The sequence below is a fragment of the Vigna angularis genome, chromosome 11 (genome assembly GCF_016808095.1).
Source record: "Vigna angularis cultivar LongXiaoDou No.4 chromosome 11, ASM1680809v1, whole genome shotgun sequence".
NCBI classification, from domain to species: domain Eukaryota; kingdom Viridiplantae; phylum Streptophyta; class Magnoliopsida; order Fabales; family Fabaceae; genus Vigna; species Vigna angularis.
In genome coordinates this window covers 3,869,482-3,892,282 of record NC_068980.1, presented here as the reverse complement: position 1 = coordinate 3,892,282, position 22,801 = coordinate 3,869,482, and the positions used below count along the sequence as shown (strand labels likewise).

The 22,801-nt window shown below is 29.0% G+C and overlaps 2 protein-coding genes across 6 annotated transcripts; one reads left to right on the top strand and one right to left on the bottom strand.

The window, feature by feature from the left end:
• The first annotated feature begins 554 nt into the window (after positions 1–554).
• On the top strand, positions 555–1,797 carry LOC108333315 (aquaporin TIP1-2). The gene is made up of 3 exons (XM_017568722.2): positions 555–789; positions 927–1,177; positions 1,268–1,797. Exons 1-3 carry the CDS (start codon positions 657–659, stop codon positions 1,640–1,642), a joined length of 759 nt encoding a protein of 252 aa, XP_017424211.1. The 5' UTR covers positions 555–656; the 3' UTR covers positions 1,643–1,797.
• A 1,689-nt stretch (positions 1,798–3,486) lies between these two features.
• On the bottom strand, positions 3,487–12,207 carry LOC108334426 (transcription factor MYB48). 5 transcript variants are annotated; one of them, XM_052870835.1, is made up of 4 exons: positions 12,070–12,192; positions 4,709–5,017; positions 4,490–4,619; positions 3,487–4,258 (listed from the first exon to the last, which is right to left on the bottom strand). In XM_052870835.1, the coding sequence occupies exons 2-4, from the start codon at positions 4,821–4,823 to the stop codon at positions 3,814–3,816; spliced, it is 690 nt and encodes a 229-aa protein (XP_052726795.1). In that variant the 5' UTR covers positions 4,824–5,017; positions 12,070–12,192; the 3' UTR covers positions 3,487–3,813. The 5 variants fall into 5 exon arrangements, with proteins under 5 accessions (XP_052726795.1, XP_052726794.1, XP_017425754.1 ...); XM_052870834.1 differs by having other exon boundaries at positions 4,709–5,628; positions 12,070–12,186; XM_017570265.2 differs by lacking the exon at positions 12,070–12,192 and having other exon boundaries at positions 4,709–9,351.
• Positions 12,208–22,801: the final 10,594 nt, after the last annotated feature.

Genomic DNA, 22,801 nt, shown 5'->3' with positions numbered 1-22,801 from the left:
CAACTCCAACTTCACAACAAGTTGCTAGATAAATCAATTACACTTGTATTTGACTCATTTCCCATTCTTGAAAAGAAGAAATAATTGTATGCGTATGAACCAATCCACCTAAATAAATTCATTGACTGAATTTCACACACCCATTACAGGTATTAATAATAATCAAGTTTTTTGTTTGCAAAACAAATCAGTTGACAAGGTTACTTTAGAGAGTGAGCTAATAATGATGAATAATAATGAATCCAACATTATTGGGCCGGTCCACATCACCGCCCAGTAAAAATTCAAAGGGTAGGTTTGGTCCAAAAGCTGCCAATTGATTGAAGGGCCCACAACGCATACGCAATTGGTCGGTGTCCAGTGACCGGTCCAAATCATCTTGTACACGTGTCATCACAAGAGCAACCGGGAGGCTCCTCCCTCCGCCACCCTAGACAATAGACAGGTGGCAAAACTTTGAATTTCCTTCTTTTACCTTAACATTTTGTTCCTCGTGCCTTAAACTTCGCTAACACTGTGTTTTGTAGTACTATAAAACAACCTTGACCACTCCACAAAAATTCACAACGAACTACATCATTCAAGTTAAGGCATTCATTCTCTTCTCTTCCATTCCAAACTCACAAAAACATAGAATCAGAGAGAAGAAGAAGAAAATGCCGATTTCTAGAATTGCCGTTGGAAATTCTTCGGAGTTGAGCCATGCGGACGCGCTTAAGGCTGCTCTTGCCGAGTTCATCTCAATGCTCATTTTCGTTTTTGCCGGGGAAGGCTCTGGCATGGCTTTTAGTAAGCACCTTCTCTTTGGTTATTAAACTTTGTGTTGCTTTGAACATGCATGTAGCAGTAAGAACAATATAACAGTATCATAGTTTATATATATTTGGTGGTTATCTTCTAAGACCTAAGTTGTTATGGTTTGGCAGATAAGCTGACAAACAATGGTTCAGCAACACCAGCAGGGTTAGTGGCAGCGTCACTGTCACATGCATTTGCACTTTTTGTTGCTGTCTCAGTTGGTGCAAACATTTCTGGTGGTCATGTGAACCCTGCTGTCACTTTCGGTGCCTTTGTCGGAGGCCACATTACTCTCTTCAGAAGCATTTTGTACTGGATTGCTCAGTTGCTTGGCTCTGTGGTTGCTTGCTTGCTCCTTAAATTTGCCACTGGTGGAATGGTACACACCATAACATAACATAAACAACCTCACTTTCCTCAACATCATTCGTACTTGTGTTAAATTTATGTTTTGTGTGTTACATTGTAGGAAACATCTGCATTTGCACTTTCTTCCGGTGTTGGAGCAGGGAACGCTCTGGTGTTTGAGATTGTGATGACTTTTGGTTTGGTTTACACGGTGTACGCAACTGCAGTGGATCCAAAGAAGGGTGACATTGGCATAATTGCTCCCATTGCTATTGGTTTCATAGTTGGTGCTAACATCTTAGCCGGTGGTGCTTTTGACGGTGCATCCATGAACCCTGCTGTATCTTTTGGGCCTGCTGTTGTCAGTTGGACTTGGGCTAACCATTGGGTTTATTGGGTCGGCCCATTCGCCGGTGCTGCCATTGCTGCTGTTGTCTACGAGATTTTGTTCATCACCCAAAACACTCATGAACAGCTCCCCGTCACTGATTATTAATTGAACTGGGATGCCTTTCTCTCTGCTTATGTTTCTTCTCATTCCTCTGTTCTTTCTCTAGCATTTGCTTGTGTTTCTGTTGTTCATTCCTTTGAACTCTGTAACATAAGAACATCTCTCTTTCTTTCATTATGTAATGTTCATTTCATCTTATATATTGCTGTTAGCAAACTTCATTGCCAGTTTAAATTTTTATTTTCAGGACTCGAATCTTAATTTAACTAAATATTTAATGGCGCCCTTTTGTTTGGACGTGAAAGAGATAAATGAAAAACAAATCAACTGAATAAATTAAAACAGGAAGATCATCGACTATAGAGAATAAGATATTTGAATTTTTTTTAAAAGGACAAAACGAATGTAAAAAAAAATGTTTTTTCTTTCTTCTGTATTGACATTGGGGAGAAAGTGAGGTGAAAAAAAGTATGCATTACACTCCATTATCATTTTCCTTTTATATGAAATGCTATCTTTCAGTGGTATATATCAAGCTTTTTTATCATGCGGATATTGATTTTTTTTTTAAATTGAGTTATTTAATATTATCAAATTGTGTATATTTTAAATGAACATCAAAATGTTTTCAAAGTTTTTAAATATTTTAAAATAAAATACTGAGGAAAAAAGTAAAAATTATAATGTGTTAATTAAACATATGTAGTTCATATTTTAATTATATATTTATTTTATAGGTGATTTGAGACAGATTCATGAGGTTTAAAAATCATAAACTGTATGTTCCTATAGTTGACAGTTTTAACTCTGAAAACATATATATAGTTCCTTGACTCTATATAAAATTTTAGCTAACAAAAACATTTTTTTTTCATCCTGAAACACTTTATTTAATAGTTGACATCTATTGTACTATAAGAAAAAGTTATCTATTATAAAAATAAATACTAGCAAATTAATCTTATTATCTATTTATTTTATTGACAAGTAATTCAAAAGATATTTATTATATATTATAATATGAGACCAGTCTTATAAATATTAAATAAATCAATTAATATATATGAAATAAATTTAGTAATACAATGATTTTATTTGTTTTATATGATTAGACAAAGTTATGCAAGTTTGTCCATATTAAATAATATATATTTCAACTAGTTTAAACAAATATATTAAATAATTTTGTTAATATTTTAATTAGACGAGTTCAACAATTAGTTTTACAAAGTTTATTGTATTTTTATAAATGTTTTATTTTATTTTACAAAAGTTTATTATTTATATTTTTGTAAACATATCAACTTTAAAATTTAAAAATTAATTTTAAGAATGATTATATTCAATACTTTATTCTAAACTTAAAATTATTTATTATTTTTTTAATGAAGATAAAACTTTGTGTTTTCTGAAAATTAAGATTCATGGGAGTGAATCTTGGGTCTGTTTCCAATATATTAAGCTTCATTTAAAGCTTGTTTATCAGACCCTTTTTTATAAATGTGATGTTTCTTATATTTTTACAAAATCTATTATTTATATTTTTATATACATGTTAACCTTTTAAACTTATAAATTAATTTTAAGAATGATTCAAGACTTAATTATAAACTTATAAATATTTATTATTTTTTTAAGAAGATAAAACTTTCTTATTTTTTTATTGTTTTTCCTACTGTGTGTTTTCGTGAAAATTAAGATTCATCGGCAGTGAATCATAGCAGTGTTTCCTCGATATTAAGGTTCATTTTAAAGCTTGTTTATGAGACCCTTTTGGATCGAAATGAGCACATATGTTTGTGTTGACATCTGCATGTCGATCGCATAGCTTTATACTATTGATACAGTTGTGAATAAAAGGAGCATGTGAGATGTGGGAGAAGTGTAGATGAGACTGAAATTAAAACTGAAATTGAGATGCAAACAAGTGCTTGATATTTTACAATGAGAAGGGCCAACTAGCTATCCTATTGGATGTTTTTAGAAAGTAGAAGCACTGAAACCAACATTGAGATATAAACTAGAGTTATGCCTAATCTGAAAATTATTACAGCTGGGTCACACTCACTACTACTACTACCTACTGTGAAACCGAACCCTTCCAAAAGCTTAAAGACGCAACAATGCTATACAGGTTAGACTTTAGCTGCATGCCACTGCCACACATACGCTATCAACAAAATATTGGTTGGAAAAAAGAATAGAATATCATACTATTAGCCGCTTAATGCATAAAAATATGGTTCCTCATCCATCATCACCCACAGATGGTCATAACAATACTCCCACGATGATGCAGATGGGTTGCAACCCTCTTCACTCTCTCCATAAACAAAACTGTTGTTCTCTTCTGACATGTCAATATCTTTCCATATATCATCCATTGAGAACTCACCTTCACCTTCATCTTGAGTTGAAGCTCCTCCTGTGTCGTAAAAGCTCTCTTCTCCTGCCTTTTTTGAAGCGTGTGGATCCACTTCATGCTTCTTTGAGGATACTGATATTGAGGAATGAACACTGGAAGAAGGTTTTGTCGGTGTTGATGATGATGCAGCTTCTCCTCTTTTTTTGTCCTGAGCCTTTTTCCTCATCAGAGTCCTCCAGTAGTTCTTGATCTCGTTGTCAGTGCGCCCTGGTAACTTGCGAGCGATCCTTGACCACCTGGATATCATTAGATTTTGAGTCAAAGGGTCAATGATACAAAGCATAAAACTCAGTTATAATGGTTTCAGACTGTTGATTCGAAGTTTTACCTGAACAATTTGCAGAAATACTAATTATATATACATGTATATAAGTTTTGGTTTGAAACAACATAAGAAAAAAAGACAAAGGAACTAAGAAAGTAGTGAAGTTGAGCATATATAATATGTTTGGTTATGATCATCAAACCTATTTCCCCATTTTGAGTGAAGCTCAAGCACGAGTCTTTCTTCCTGGGGTGTCATCTTTCCACGTTTGAGACCAGGATGAAGGTAATTAACCCATCGTAATCTGCAACTTTTACCTGTTCTATTCAAACCTACAACAAAGTGAGGTGGTTAAAGCTAGGGTGGTTCTTCCATAATGTATGCCTAATGCCTATTTTACTGTCTCCCGCCACCTTCAAACCTGATACCTTAGCAATAAAGTCCCATCTACGGTCTCCAAACAAGCCAACAAACGACACCAGTTTGAAATCTTCCTGTTCTGTCCATGGACCTTTACGCACTTCCTGTTGAACCATTTTCACACACCACTACTTCTGTAAATGGAATCTTTTCTCTCCAGGGTTCTTTCTTTCTTTATCTATCGCTTGCTGCCTCCTATGCAACCATTACCAACATTTATATATACGCCTTGTCGTACTCACTCCTTATTTTTTATAAGCCATTTTGCATATCCACCGTTCGTTTGGTCGTTTTTTCATGATGACATCACCTGCTACGTGGAAATAATCAGAGTAATAGATCAATATGTTCATGTAACTTTCACCATTTTTCTTTTTCTTTTGTTCTTTCCTCTACCCATACACACCACTTTATTATTCATGTTGAACTTATCTGACAGATGTTTTTCTCCCCCAGTTCCACCTTCCCCTATGCATTTTCAAGCCCAAATTTCTGATTAATTTATCATATCTTCTAATCATATGCATGGATTTGCCTTATAGGTTCCTCAAACACAAAGACAAGATTAACTAACACTCTGCAATATTGTACATTTTATTGTTTTTATAGCATATATATATATACCCTTTTGAATCCTTTATGAATAGTCTAAAGCATTAATATATAATCACATAGTAAAGACTTTTTTTGGGTGTTCTTTGATTCGCCTTTCATTGGGAATGTTGAACAGTTGGCTAGCTAACATCTACTCTCAACATCCGGAAAACAGAAATATGAAGAAAAATAAAAAAGCTTGATTTTTTAGAAGTAGGATTGCAGAAAGAATGGTGTGTGAGAAAATTGAAAACTTGAACGGATTCAGTTGACAGAGAAGCCATGCTGCTTGATGAAGAGTGTGATGGATATTACGGCTCTTGACTTCTGCAAAGGGCAGCACAGAAAGAAAAGAGAAAGCGGAAGAAGACAAAAAAAGTGAAGAATATAGGCAGAAATGGTTAATATGTTTTCTCAGAAATATATAATATTGAAAATGGATAGAGATATTATTCTAAAAACTATTGTTAGATAAATGTAGCATCCAAAGTTTGTGTGTGGTGCCCTCAGCAGAGAGAGTGTGGCACTATATGTCGGGCCAGTTTAGGTTATATTAAATAATACGATTTTTCCAACTTGATGTGCATGCCTCAGATAAAGGTTTAAAAAGTCTATGATTTCAATTTTCAAATTTTGCTTTTTGTAGCTAAGATCCGTTCTAATTATTATTGAAGAATAATTTTATAACTTAATTCAATCTTTTTAAAATAATTAGAATATTTCTTATGTACTGAACCATCAAACCATGACTTACAAGGGAGTTTATGAATATATACACCTGAAATTCAAAGAAACAGAAGGGCTTGTTTGATTCACTTTTCATTTTTGTAAGTTTTAAAAGTTATTTTCTAAAAATAGAAACAATTTTCACAAACAATCAATTTATCATTCAAAATATATTGAGTTTTGAAAATTATTTTCTAATTAAACAGTGTTAGGAATAGAAAGAAAACCAAGGGTTTGCACCTAGCGTCACAGCCGAACAGTATGAGTGTCGTATGCGACTGGAGAACGAACGTCCCTAGCCGAACACTACGAACACACAGTACTGCAACGTAGATGACCGAACGACCCAGCAAGAACACGAACAGCACCGATCGGTTTAAGACCTTTACACCGAACAATCAAGGAGATGAACAGAGAAAGAAAGAGTAAAACTCAAACGCACAGAAAATGTATTATTCACACTGATCTAAAAAAGGATACTTTACAAGAACAGAGGTTCAGTATTTATAAAATGAAAAGCAACTGGACAGTTAATCAATAACTGTCCTGACCAACTAACTACCAAACTCGGCTTAATTCCAACACTCCCCTCTAAGCCGAGCACTTAGCGGGGAAGCAACCATTCTTTCCAGCCTATCCCGTGCATCACGTTGAGACAACCGAACGGTTTTGACCGATCGATGTGTGAGCGAACGGTGTGATCTTGCCAGTCACGTGACGAAGGCGGACGCCAACTTGTGTGAGCTGTGCAGACAAGGCCGAACGGTTCGAAAGAGCGACTGAGTGACATGACCGACCGGTTTGAGTGTGGTTGTCATTTTGACGCTCTTGTGTGACACCGGTTGAATGAATGCTGAGGTCGGGTGTGGTTGAATGACTTGACCGAACGGTGTTCGTAATGTCTTGGTTCTCCCATGACTCCCTGACTGAAAGACGTGACCGAACGGTGTTCTCCATGTCTCGTTTCACCAGTGACACCGACTCCCCATGCTTTTTTGGTAGCATTCACTTCAACGATTTCCTCCTTCCACACGGACTTCTTCAAGGCCTCGGTTTGACCGATCGGTTCTGCGCATGCAAACATATCTTCATCCTCTGTTTGACCGATCGAGTTTGTGCATGCAAGCATAGCTACATGCACCAAACCTTCCTCGTCACCAGTCCGTGTATCAGTAGTGATCTCGCCAGATTCTTCACTCATTGCAGACTTCACTAGGTTGATCTGAAAAGTTTTATCCTTCGAGATCTTGCTCCTCAAGATCAAGTTCTTCTTTTTGTCAAACACTTCAACCTTATTGAAATATCCCATTACTACCGTAAAACCTTTTTGAATTAACTGGCCAATACTCAGAAGATTGTACCTTATCGCAGGCACAAACAGTACACCAGTTAGAATGATACGCGAGCCATTCTTCCTTTTGATAACCACATCACCAACTCCATCTACCTTCGAGGTGCTCTCATCAGCAAATTTCACCATGCTCCTCTCGGACTCAGCAAAATTTACTAACCAATCTCTGTTGCAGGTCATATGATTCGAACATCCCGAATCCAAATACCACGATTTGTCTTGAGAGGGTGAACTTACTTCAGATGTAGTTGTCATCAATATGATTGGTTCTGAATCATACTCCACTTGAGCTGCATAGGCCTCCTTTCCTTGACCCTTTTTCTACTCTTTCTTTTCAGCATAACACTCAGTAGCGTAATGCCCATACCTATGACAATTAAAACACTCAATATCCCGTTTGTCTTTCTTCTGGAAATTCTTCTCAGATTTGCCTTCATCCTCTGTTGAAGACTCATTCTGATCATCTTTGTTCCTATCTTTTCTCCACTTCCCTTTACCATTTTTCCCTTTCCATTTCTTGAATGTCTTCTTCTCTACATGTTGAGCCTTCAAAACCTGCTCCTCGCGTTTGATGGGATTTCTTTCACGCATCCTCATTTCATACGCCTCCAAAGAGCTTTGTAGTTCCTCTATTTTGAGTTTTCCAAGGTCTCTCGACTCCTTTATTGCCACCACAATATGATCAAATGTTGAGGGCAGTGACCGCATGATTTTCTCAATCACCATGAGATCAGTAACAGTGTCACCACAGCTTTTCATCTGGTTAACAATTGAGAGTATTTTACTGAAAAACTCACTCACCTTATCACCATCCTCCATCAGTAGGTGCTCGTACTGTCTCCTCAACGACTGAAGCTTTACTTTCTTCACTTTTTCCCCTCCGGCATGATAGCCCACCAAGATGTTCCATGCTTCTCTTGCTGAAGCCGCATTTTGTATCTTCTCAAAATGCTTATCCTCCACACACTGATGGATAATCAACAAGGCTCTATCATCTTTCCTCTTAAACTCCTCTTTCTCAATGCCGCGCAAATCAGACGCAGAAACTGCTCCCTCCATTACGCTATTGACATCTTGAACACAAAACAAGATACGCATTTGTGTGCTCCATCTGCCCCAGTTCTTGTCTGTGAGAACAGGTAGATTAACAGACATATCTCTACTGGCCATTCTTTACACCCTCGATCTTTCACCAAGAAACACAGTCTTGATCTTCTTTATGCTTCAATCACTTTTCTGACAAGCTTCCGCCAAGCCCTAGATGAATACGAAGCTCCCAATCACGAACATGAAGCTCTGGATACCACTGTTAGGAATAGAAGGAAAACCAAGGGTTTGCACCTAGCGTCACAGCCGAACGGTATGAGTGTCGTATGCGACTAGAGAACGAACGTCCCTAGCCGAACACTACGAACACACAGTACTGTAACGTAGATGACCGAATGACCTAGCAAGAACACGAACACCACCGATCGGTTTAAGACCTTTACACCGAACGATCAAGGAGATGAATAGAGAAAGAAAGAGTAAAACTCAAACACACAGAAAATGTATTATTCATACTGATCTCAAAAAGGATACTTTACAAGAACAGAGGTTCATGATTTATAAAATGAAAAGCAACTGGACAGTTAATTAATAACGACCAACTAACTACCAAACTCGGCTTAATTCCAACAAACAGGTGTTTTAAAATAAAAATAAAAGCAAAAACAAGTACCAAATCTTCTTCTACTTTCCATCTTTATTTTTAACTTCTCCTTCAATTTTACGATCTGCTATATTTTTTGTACAGCCCTTCATCACCAACTATATATATAAGCAGCTTTTCCTATTTTATATTGAAAACTAAAAACAGTTTTTTGAAAATAAAAGGCAAATGAACTTTATTAGTTTTCAAAAATTACACAACATCATATTTTGAGTAGATGCAATAAATAGACCACATAAATATTCTGATAGAAATATATATAAGAAATAAACTAAAATTTTGAATTATTTAATTGAAAATTAATTGACGATAAATATTTTTTAAAAAAATTGTTTAAGTTTAAAGAAATTAGTAAAAAAAACAAAATACAAAAATAATCTTGTATGAATGAGTAATATATAACGAACAAATAGAAAATTGAAGGTTAAAGTAAAATCCAAATTCTTTCCTTTGGACCGTTTTGGATGAGACTGATAGTTTCAAGGTAAAACGCGGATTTTACATGTTTTTAGTTTTTAAATCAGTAAAAAATCTTCTCCACCAAATTTACCAATTTATTTTTTACTTCCTGTAATAGAACCTTAGCTGTAAAATTTTATAAATGAATCTAAAGTGTTATTTTTTTCATATATTTTTTACATTTAGGAGGACAAAGTCTAATATGGTTTATTTAACACCTAATTATACTTATTTAGTCAAATTTTGTCTTGTATGAGCGCATTTCTCACACAGATGTGGACGCACCCACACCTTATAATTAAATTTTTATATAAACAAATTTCACACGAATCCTTTATATCCCCATATGGATGCAAACACTAAGTTTTAGGTAAAGAAGAACAAGTTGAAAAAAAAAATCCTTTCTTGTCAAGATTGACTTGTGCTTGACAACTTGTCTATATTTGTATAATTTGATGTATGACTTTTATTTGTTCATCATGAAACATCTTCAATTTAATTTCTTGAGTACATTTAACTCGAATACATATATGTCGCATCTATAACTTGATAATAAAGGATTTTTAAATTGTCTCAAAATCAAAATCTTAGACTATTTCTAATTTAATTTGATAAGTGTTTAATTTAAACTAATTTTGAAATGAATTAGATGTTTATTTTATTTTGATTATGTTAATTTTCAGTTAAATTTATCTTAATTTAGTTTGTTTTTGTAATTTTCAACACCAAAAAAAAGTTAAAATGAAAAAATAATAGATGAAATTTCAACAATTATGGACAATTTATTTATTAAAGTATGATCTTGCTTATACGTTTGTGAATTAATTTATGTTTGTTGTTAGATGAATTGATCATTCATCTTATTTTACTAGTTTGGAATTGAGTGGAAAAATAATCAAAATTATGATTTAATTGATTCTTCTCTTATTTTTAGATATTAGGAATAGACTCTATATAATTATAAAATTATAATCTTAATGAGTAATTTATTCAAACCGGTAGAAATTATATTAAAATTTGATTATCTTAAATTTTAAATATCAAAAATAGACTTAAAGTTACATTTAATATATTTTTTTTCTCCAATAAAACTTAAAAAGAGATTTATCCAAATATATCCAAAAACTTATTTTCTTTTATTCATTAATTACATATTCCTCGGTTCATTTATCCTTATATTGATTTTACAAGAGATAAAACGGAAAGTTGTCATTTTATAACAAAATGGCTTTTTTCTTAGCGAAATTATTGTTTGTTTAAAGAAAATATTTTTAATTATTGAGTTTTAAGAGTGCAAACCATACACAAGGCTGTGGTGATGATATATCTTAAAAAAGAAATTGGCCAAGTTGTGATATTGGTAGGGACGACAAATTAAGTTTCAGAAAATCTTACTTTAAAAAAATTGCGTATTCTTCGTCTCATCTTTTTCACCTTTCAGAATCCAATCCATCATCACCGACAAATAATGAAACACGGTTACATCATTTTTAATGAATGGCCAAATCAACTGATAAATATTATATAAATAATTAACTAATTAATCAAATATCTGCATTACTATATATTGATGATTTATTATTATCTTTCTTCCCTATGTATAACACTGTCCCATTAAAATTTAGATTCTCCACAGAAATTTTATCTTCTTTATAAATAAAAAATAATATTGATAAAATAATTATTTTATTTTTTAAAAATGTTTGATAGATAAAACTGAAAATCAAATGTGAACAACAAAAATAAAATCATCCTTATATATACTAATAATGAAAACACATATATGTGAGTTTGTAGTTTTTTAAATATCTATAATATAATATAATATTAATAGGTAATTATATTATAATTTAACTAAATTAATATATGAAATAAATTTATACTTATTATAAGAAAAGTGTAAATAATATTTAGTTGTATATATATATATATATATATATATATATATATATATATATATATCTTTTAAAAATAAAAATATTAACTTTGTTGAAAAAACAAAAAATATCATTAAATTGGGAAATAAATATGAACACACAAAAAAGTAAATCTTCTTTATATTTATTTATTGATATAGATGAATGTAAAACTATGTTTAAAACTTTCTTTTAATTGTTATTCAAAGTTATATTATTTTCAGTACATAACATAGGAATACCAAAAACACAAAAGAAATATTTTGATTGAAATATATAGTCTTCTCAAAACATTTCAAGGTTTGAATCGATAAGAAATCTATGAATTATAATCAATAGGAAATATTGGTGTGTAGTGTTGAATTAATTTATACAGATAATATCTGTGTTTAATGTTTAAAACTTACGTAATGATTTTGATGGTAGATATAAACAGAGAGGGAGACGAAAAGAGAAGAATGATTTTGGCATTTGAGCATTGCTAATGAATGATATAAGGAACAGTAAGAAGTGATGAGATTTTGGCTTTAGTGAGAGTATTGGAGGGAAAAGGAAGAATCGAAAAATAGATATGAGAGTGTGAGTGGAGAAGAAAACTAACTAACATGGAAATGATTGAATTGTAATTGGCTGTTGAACTCAGGCCTGCCTGCCTTCTTCTCTGTGATTGGAAAAGTGCTACAGATTTAATATTGGTGAACCACAATACCTGATGATAAGTAGATATGCAGAGTGGAATATTACATCATTTGTCTGCATTTATACTAACACCACTCACTCTATTTGTGGTCTTCAATGTTCTTCGCATCCTTTTTTTAACATAAAGATAACATTATATCATAAATAATTATCCATACTTGCCACCTCATTCGAAATACACACCACAATAAATTAACATTTTCCTTAGATTCAAACCTCTCATTTTTATTTCCATTGGAACAAGTACACAATTTGGAGCATGGGATTCCTATAATAAACATTATTCTGTTTGCCTTTCTTTAATAACTTGAACGTTCAGAGTTGCCAAAAAGATCTGCCAGTGACGTGGATGTCACCATTTTTGTGGACTCACCACTTAATATTATCTTCAACATTCTCTGTCTTAGGGTTTATTACAAGATAATGGAAATGGTCCCCTACGTCTCTTCTTCTATATCAATAAACTAAACCACAATTCAACATGATATTGCTAGTGTCATTGTTGCATTCTAGATGATCATTTTTTCTGCAAACTGTTTGCTTAGTTAATGGTCCCAGATTATCACCCTCTTTCTTTTTTTTATTTGCATGTGACCTAGACTTGGATATTCTGACGTTGTAGCAATAGCAAGATGCCATGTACATATACATTTCATATATATATATATATATATATATATATATATATATATATATATATATATATATATATATATATATATATATATATATATATATATATATATATATATATATATATATATATATATACACCAACCATTCTCATATTACCTTGATTAATTCAATCACACCACACATACATATAAAATATGACAAGATAATGTTTCTGTTTTTGGCTTTCTCTAATATCGATGAAGAAAACGACTCAATTTTGGTCTTTTCATGCAGAAAACTAAGCAACAACCCCCACCTCTATATGTGTCTCTCTTTTTTGGCAAATTTAAAGTTTACATTAGGCAATTGATTACAATTAAGATAATTATCAGAGTGTTTTAGTCTTGTAGTGACCCGACAACGGATGGAACAAAATGTTCACATAGATCTCTCTAGAATAGATTCTAACCATAGTTCTGATACCATGTTAAGAAGTGGTTTTAAGCCTAACTCAATCCCACCAAACCGGCTTGGATGGTGAGATTTACACTCCACCTATATATATTATAATTTGGTCTTATCTTTAATCGAGGTGAAACTTCTAACAACTTATTTCATGATTTGATGGATTGTTGGTTATTCCTACTCTTATTGTGCTATTCATAATTTGTATGAAGTATACATGTATACCTATTATAGAAATAGTATTTCTGGTTGTGGGGAAAGAAAGAAGCACGTTATGTGTCAGATGCAGGAAAAAGATGAACTGTGTGAATCTATTTGGGTTGGATGAGAAAAAGAAAAGTAAAATATTATTAATGGTAGAGATGAATATAAGATAATAATTAACCAGTTGAGGTTTTAGGATGGTATGCACTTGCTACACATGACACATGACACATGCATGCATCCTTCTACTGTTTTTTTGTTCTATTCAATGTTTCGTGTCCATTTAGTAATTAAGTAATTAAAACTCCTTACAGCTAGATGTTTTATAGTTTAACTTTATTGGATTGCAAAACAAGTACACATATATAAAATATATGATGTTATTTTTTCATTCATTGAGTCTCACCTTTTATTTGAGCACTCATTACTGATATGTGAGAGGGCATATCAGCTTTGTTTGATGGATCATTATACTTAAAAGTGTTTCTAAAACCAACTTTGATTTCCCATTTGTGCTGTCTCTCCTTTTCTAGTATGGACTTTTTTACTTGAGAAGCAATTTTTTCTTAAGAAAATCCCAAAATGAATGAATCTAAGAAAAAATAAATCATACATGAGGAATTAGAGAAATAAAAGGAAGGGACAAAGGAAACTATAATTCAGTTCTTAAAATTATTGGAAAATTTGCATAGAATATGTGTATTTCTTTTCATCACATGAATTTTGATTCACTTTCTTTTTCTTCTTATCATTTATTCAACCTTTCTGTTCACACTACACCAGAATGGAATGAACATTAGTGTTTCCATGTGAATTCTCAAACATAAGAAAAAGTTACAAGATTCAAGCTGTTCATTATTTTAATTCGAAATGCTATATTTTTTTACTACGGTTTAGGAATCCATGTTTTCTATTCTCTTTTCATTGTTCTAGAGACAGATTTAGATTATTTTTTTTCATCTAAATAGAATACTTGAATTTATTTATTTTTTAAATACTTGCATGATTTCTTTTACGAGGTATCTGGAGAAATTCTAAATTGTGTTACTTTTCATAAAAAAAAATCTGAAAATCTCTTTCTCTTGATTTAGATGAAAAAGAAACAAAGTTAAAAAATCAATTTAGAATTTGACTCATATGGAACCAGATTCTGATTTGATTAATTTTTTATATTATTTTAAAAAAAAGAAAAATACAAAAATTTAATATGTATCAAATAAATATAAATATATACCATTATATAGTTAATATGTATGAGATATGCATCGGTGCTTATAAATAGTTGTGTTGTGTATTCCATTAATTGTAAGAGTTGACGTGTGGTGGGCCACCAACGTCTACAACTTGAAAACAAGCATCTGGTTCCCTAATAGTGCCGATTTCCAACGTTTTTATGATGAACTAATGTGATTTCCACAGCATCATATATATATATATATATATATATATATATATATATATATATATATATATATATATATATATATATATATATATATATATATATATATATATATATATATATATATATATATATATATATATATATATATATATATATATATATATATAGTATTACTATGAAAGGTGAAGAAGAAGCAAGATGTCGCGTCCACCGTTCATTTGATGAAAAAGAGAAGACTCACTGTGATGTCATCTTCCTCCTTGAGCTTGGATGTGACTGCTGAATATGGTATCTTACAATGATTATTAATTAATGGATATACCATCACCACATAACCATATTCTCTATTGCTCTTCGTTCGTGGATTCCACGTACTTATTAAACATTCACACCAAATCTCATTCCAAATTTTAACCTCAACACTTGAAAAACCAACACCAAATCTTACAAATGTTGTCGTGTTGTATCTATGATGCTCTCAATCTATGCTTCAAATTCTGCCATGATTCTATCATACACGAATATGTGCTTCTGGAATTGTACTTGAAGAAAGAAAGATCTGTATTCGATAAAAAAACAAAGCTTTCTGGTGAGAAGAAAATGCTTATAAAGTTGAAGGCTTTCCACCATGATGAAGAATATTGTGATGAGTCTCAAAAGATAAAGTTGGAAAAGTTTCCATCACAACAAAACATAATTCATAAGCTTCTCTGCTTTTGGCCCCACTCATGAAGTGACTATAACTTAATTAGCTAATTAGAGTAATTAGATATGTTAGTCTCTTTGGGTAATTGGATTCTCAATATAAAGATTCCTGTTCGCCTTTTCCTTTTTTTCTTTCTTTTAATTATGTCAATATTCTTTTAACATCTTCTTAATATCATTATCTTTTAAGACAAATGCAGTAATTTTAATGTTTTTTACATATTTAATGTTATATAAAGATTTTGATATTCCTAAAATATTCTTCGAAGATCCTCACCGAATTCAACCCTTCTTTCCAGGAATCTAATACTTTCCTGACCATGTTTATAACCATAACCTCAAAACAACTAATTTTGTTTATTTTTGTTTTTCAAACGAGTTTAATTTAATGATAATAAGTTCAAAAAATATTTACAGAACAAATTACTTCAAGTAAAACCAAAGTGTGATATAAATTAAATCAGTATGTTTATTAAAACTAATTACATATTTAATCTCTTAAAAAAAACATCAGAAGAAACTGTTGATTCGTGATAAGATTGAGTGAATCTACTTGTAATCTAGTTATGAATGAGTAGGACAACGTATATTTATTAAATAGCAAATATCTAATTATGTAATGTATTTTATGAAATTATTTTTTATATTTCCAATATCTCCGTTGACCGAACCTATACCAACTCATTTCGCAATTTGCATCAACCAATCTTACCGTATTTCACTAATCTCGTCCAAATATTATTATTATTATTATTTATTTTGGAAAATAACGTTTTTATTAGTGTTGGATATGATCAATTTATAAAATAAGAAATATTTAGTTTGAATCGTATTAATATTTTTTATTTGATTTTGTATAATGAATATAAATATCTGTTTTTATTAGTGGCAAGTGTTGATAAGAATGGTCACAAAGGAAGGGTTTGGTTGGAGAGGAAACGATGTGGGACAGTTGTTGTGACGAGGCAGTTCAACATTAGCACTTCGCAGAAGAAAATAAGAACCGTTTATATGATTTATAAAGTCATGCATGTCATTATTCTTATCTAAAGTCCAACATGTGGCTTGCATTTGTGACCAACATGTACATTTTTACCATGTTTCAGGATTCAACATTTGCACCAAATCAACACAAAAATAATTTTCATACTATGAAAAAAAAACTTAGTTTTTTTAAAAAAATAATAACTGTATAGTTTATTTCATCATGTTATTGTATTAAAATAAATAACATAAAATAAACTTTTTGCAAAGAATAAGCTTGGGCTTTGATTGTTTTTGGATGATCCAAGAATGTTGAGGTGTACCCAGCAGCGAATTAATGTTTTTTCTTGCTACACTCCCATGACTACTACTTGCACCTAGTAAAAAGAATAAAATATGTTCTCTAATTGCACCACAGTCTTTTTGTCACCCGTATCTTCTCTGCGAAATCTATAATATTTCCTAATTGCTCAATTTGTTCTGGGAAATGTTTTACATGTTATCAAAATCTTATTTCAGAAAGTTTATTATGAAAAATTAGTTCTAAAAGATATCTTGAAATTGTGTTTTCAAAAAATTATAATTTAAAAGTCCCTATTGAAATATATAACAAAAATACAGAATAATCATTTTAAAGTTTATGAGAATGCTGGTAGTAATTATGATAGTGCTGGAAGCAAAAGCTAAAATTAAATGGGATGGTGTTAAAAGACAGCAAAAGAATTTTACTTCCTGCACCCCTTCAATTTTCAAAATAATATTTTACTTCCTGTAAAAGTGATTTTTTGTATTACATGGTCTAGAAGCAAGTTTTTCAAAAATTGGAAACAAGATTTTTAAAATAAAATTCTGAAATAGAATTTTCAGAATGTATGAAATGTATTTCGAATTTTTTTTTTCTAGAACATTAGAATAATCTTTCTGAAACAAATATAATACTTAAAATAGATATTTTTGTATACTAAAATATGATATATTTTATTAAAATATATCAATTGAAAAAAGAATTTATGTATGTTAGCAAATATATATATATTCTTTATTTTTCCTCTGCACTGCAGCTGGTGATGATAGAAGCGGCTGCATTGACACAGGGATAATGATGGTATGTTACAGTAATGAAGAGTGTTTGAGTTTTATTATTATTATTATTATTATAAGGTGCACTTAGTAATTGTGGAAGTGTAGAAAGTAACAGGCACTGCAAAATCAGTCCAAAAAAGAGAAAAAAAGATAAGAGGACACTACTGGGGCTTGATTACGGCCCATTTGGGAGTATCAAATTATTTGTCGTTATCTGTGCCAAAACTTGGAAAAACCTATTAACAACTTGCATTAGACTTGGCTAAGACGCGTGATACAGACAAGCACAGCATTTATTAAATGAGCTTGTTACAATAAATATGCACCAAAAGGAAATTCGACCCATAGTAACATTAAAAAGGAAAGAATACAAATAATAGACATTAGATGTTATGTTACAACAACCAGCCAAAAAACCACTTATTTTACTCTAAAGATGCCACGCTGCAATAACACGGTATTATGAAGCTAAATTCTCTAATGTCAAACATGACATAATAGAATACAAAAATAATCTGATAAAATTAAAATATGATAAAATAATATATAAAAAATAAAAACTAAAGAACATTATAATATAATATAAGTTAAATTCGAATAATAAACTTTTATTAAAATTATATATACCTTTTTAAATTTTGACTTTTTAATTTAATTTTTTATATCTTTCTTTATATTGTAATGGCTCCTATAATTTAAATTTAAAAATAAATATTATACTTATGTAGGAGAAGAGAAAACTTATATTATCTAATTAGTATAATGTAATTCACTTTTGATAAGAAAACAGTACAACGAATTGTTGCGGATAAAAATGAATCCACACAAACAATTTTCATGGAAATCATCTTTTATAAATTGACATAAGTTAGAAAATTTAATATTCAAACTTGAGAATATACGATAGTTTTATTTATAATAAGTTTGATAGTCTTGAAAGTGAATATTTATGATATATGTAAAAGTTTTTCTGATTCAGTGTTGGTATTTTTAAATGAAAATTGGGATAAATATTTGAGTAGTTTTTAAATTTTTTTAGGGGTGTAAATTTTTATTAATATTGAGTTTATGATAATTATCTATGTTTTGAGACATCAAAAATTAATTCAAGAATAATTCTATTTTAGTTTGTTATGATTTCTTTGATTAATAAAATAGAATTTTAAATAAGATGACACATGTGTTTGTATAAATATACATAATTCATAGTTTCTCGAAGGAAATTATAATGCTCATAAATTAGCTATTTTTTTCTTTAAGAACATTAGATGTTTTAACTTTATATATTTATTTAACTTTTTTATAATATATATTTCGTGAAATATAATTTTTATTATTAGTACGACCCTCTCTCTCTCTCTCTCTCTCTCTCTCTCTATATATATATATATATATATATATATATATATATATATATATATATATATATGTCTAACATAAGTTTATTTGGAAAGTGACAATTATTTTTAGTAAGTCTTATATAATATATTTTATCATAATATAATTTTAGAAATAGTAGTTTGCACACAGTTAAGATATTTAATCTAATAGCATATGAATTACATATTTTAAAAAGTATATTAGGTGTTAAATAAAATTGGAACAGTAATCCATATATTATATTAGGATTGTATGATAAAATATAATATCTATGAAAATTACTAATTGTGCCATCTTACTTTTCTACATATTCATTAATTGGTTACATTAATTTGCATGTTACTCTATTTAATATATGATATTCGAATTTAAAGGGAGAGTGCAAATAGTATAAGATGATTAAATTTGAGCTTTAATTTGGATTTGAAATAGGATTGGGAAGGAAAAGTATATTTTAGAGGTAAAAGGAAGAAAATGGATTTGAGCTTATTAAATAAAAAGTCACCATTGAAATACGAAAAGAAGAAGAACCTCTCTTCTTATTTTTTTCAAAAACAAAATTTTATCATTCCTCAAAATCACATTATTCTTTTAACTTTCTTTTCCAATTTTCAAATTTTATTTTATTTTATGTTTTTAACATGAGTAAAAATTTTCAACTTAAATGAAAAATTTAACCAAATTAGAAGTTCGGTTGCAATTTTAAGTGAAAATATGATCAAGACTAAGATATTACAGATTTTATGTTTACTTGAACGAACTATTTAAAAAAATAATAATTCATCACACTAGATAATCTTATCCAAAATTAATCCAACAAATTCAACTCTCTTATTCAAAATTATTACTACAATCTAAAATTTACTCAAACATAATTTTTTATTTACTCAAACATCATTTTTTATTTATTTAAATTGAATCTTAATTATTTAACTTATAAAATAATATAAGGAACACTATGAAAAAACTAAACATATTTCATCAAAATAAAATCACAACATAATAAACTATATAGATTTAAAGGCATATAACAACTAAAAAATAGATTCTGTTAAAATAGATTACATGCATCTAGAATTAAAAATAAACAGTTAAATTTTAAAAGAAGGTAAAAGATTAAGGCTGAAGGTGCTATACTGAAATTATAAATACATTACAATGCCACGTTGTTTCAGAATTATTTTTATATTTCAAAAAATAAATTCCAAAATTATTAGGGTGGAGCAAGAAAAACGAGAGGTGAGCAATTCCCATATTTCAATAGGTAAAAGTATAAGGCTAGTTGTTCAGAAACAAGTTAAAAAAAAATCCTCTGTTAAAATAAAAAATGTTATAGTAACACATCAAATTATTTTTTACAATTAACAAGTGTCAGTTTTTATTTTTTTAATATTGCAAAAACAGACATTTAATTTATATTTTTAATATTTATTGACCATTTTAATATATAAAATTAACATCAATAATAGGTCACTCACTATTTCAAATAGACTTGGTTTCACCTTTCTTAATTAAAGTATGGATTAATTGTAGTTCTATATATAAATTGTTGAACGATTATATATATAATTTCCTTTTCTTAATATGCATCACAATAGTAGTTCTATTTTCAAAGATAAAAATAATAAAATTCTTAAATATGTTTTATATTTTTTAAATTAATGATTGCAATCTATTAAAAATATAGTATAACAAAAAATAATTTTTTTATCCTTACGCGATTCAAAATTTATATAAAAAGGTAATTTATATTAAATATATTTTACTGTTGATCTTTCTTTACGTAAAAAATGATAAATACATAAAATTTATATATAATATATTTTAAAAATGATATTTTGTCAGCAGAAAAGTAATAATTATTTTGAAAACATAATTTTTTCATATTGTAAACATGTAAAAGTTAGAAAAGTAAATGACATGCGATGCCCTTACATATGAAAATATAAATTACTTAATAAAAATATGAATTTAATAATATAATTATCTTGATTTGCAATGCCCTTTATTATCTAAATTAGTATTTTTCTCTTTTAGAGTTAAAATAATTATACCTAATAGTAATAATAACTAATAAAGAATTCTAAAAGAATGTGAATATCTAAAAGTAGCAAAAATTTTCATATACACTATAATTAAAAAATATTTTTAAGGATTTAAAACATATTTAAGTAGATATTTTTTTAATATTATTAAATATAAAAATAATATATTACTAATTATTTATGATAAGTAATTTTGATTAAATTTTAATTAATATCTTTTATATTAAGTACTTAATTTTTATCATTTAATTTTTTTTACTCAGGTTGTTTTATCGTTATGTTTATTTGCATTCAAGTATGAAGTTTTAAGATTAAATTTAAGATATTATTATGGTTAATATAAAATAATAAATAATATTTATTATTTTAAATGAGAAATTTTACTTATAATAACTAATAAGTTATTATTGTTAGTGTCATTAATGTAAGTGATGTTATCTTATTATTTAATATGTTTTTAATAAAAATAATAAAAAAACATTAACAATGATTGAAGACAATTAAACAAAATGATAAATAAGGTAATAGTGCTCAATTAAGAAAAATATATATAAATAACAAAAACTAATAGACAAATATAGAAATTTTAAGGTACACAATTTTTTAATTAAAAATAAATAAATTTATAAGAAACTAGAAAATTAATTTAACCTGATTATTATTAAATAAACAAAAACTTATAGCGAACATAAAAATAATACTAATTTATTATAATAAATCATAATACTTTTAAACCGCGCAATAATCTTAAAATAGTTACTTTTTACTTTGTTTTTAATCAAATAATCTATATATTTGTCCTGTATTTAATATTTATTATTTTTAACAATAGCCATACTGTATTTAAATAATCACATATAGAAGATAACCGCGCAAAGTAAAGAAACTATTGGTCTATTATTACATCAACATCAAGTAAACATTTAATGTAAAAATATTAATATTTATTTTATTTGGGATGCATTCTCCTGGTTAATTTAACATTTTCAGTGAAATATATAGACTCTTACTTAATAGAAGTTTAGTCATATTTTAGTACTGCTTATTTTTCTATTGTTACACTGCTTTTTTTTATTGTTTGCAACATTTTATACTAATAATCTTTAATTATTTTAAAAAATACATCGTGGATCTTATAAAAAAAACAATAATAAACATTAAAAAACAATGAATTACATACAATTTCAATAAATTTTAGAAGTAGTGGCGGATCTAGAATATATATTCTGAGTGTCGAAATATATGTATTATAATTTTGAGATGTGATATATGAAATATACTAAAAGAAAAGAAAAATATTTATACATTAATTTAGATGTTTGAAAAAAATTAGTGACGAAAGCCTCTCATTACAAACTAAGTTCCGGGCATTTTCGCAATTTTGAAAATATTTTCTGTTACAATAATAATTTTATTATTAATTCTTTTATAAATTTAATGAATATACAATTTCGAGTAACATACAGAACCAGCGTAGAAGTTTTATACTCTCCACCAACAGTTAGTTTTGAAGGTAACTATTATAAAATTAATTCATACATCATTAACTAAAATTTATAATTAATATCATTTTAAAAATATTTTTTTCTAAAAGTTAATACTTTATTATATCTAAGTGCATTTCAACATACAAAACGGACCACTTTAAATATATAAAAAAACCTATGTTGGAAGAGAAATATTCATTTTTGTATGTGTTTTAAGATTTTCAATTGTGTCACAAAAATAAAAAGAGTTATAATTTATAATGAT

Coding starts and splice junctions, on each gene's coding strand:
- LOC108333315 (XM_017568722.2), top strand. CDS start 657: ATGCCGATTTCTAGAATTGCCGTTGGAAATTCTTCGGAGTTGAGCCAT. Junction 790..926: donor AGGCTCTGGCATGGCTTTTA/GTAAGCACCTTC, acceptor ATGGTTTGGCAG/ATAAGCTGACAAACAATGGT. Junction 1,178..1,267: donor AATTTGCCACTGGTGGAATG/GTACACACCATA, acceptor GTTACATTGTAG/GAAACATCTGCATTTGCACT.
- LOC108334426 (XM_052870832.1), bottom strand. CDS start 8,548: ATGGCCAGTAGAGATATGTCTGTTAATCTACCTGTTCTCACAGACAAG.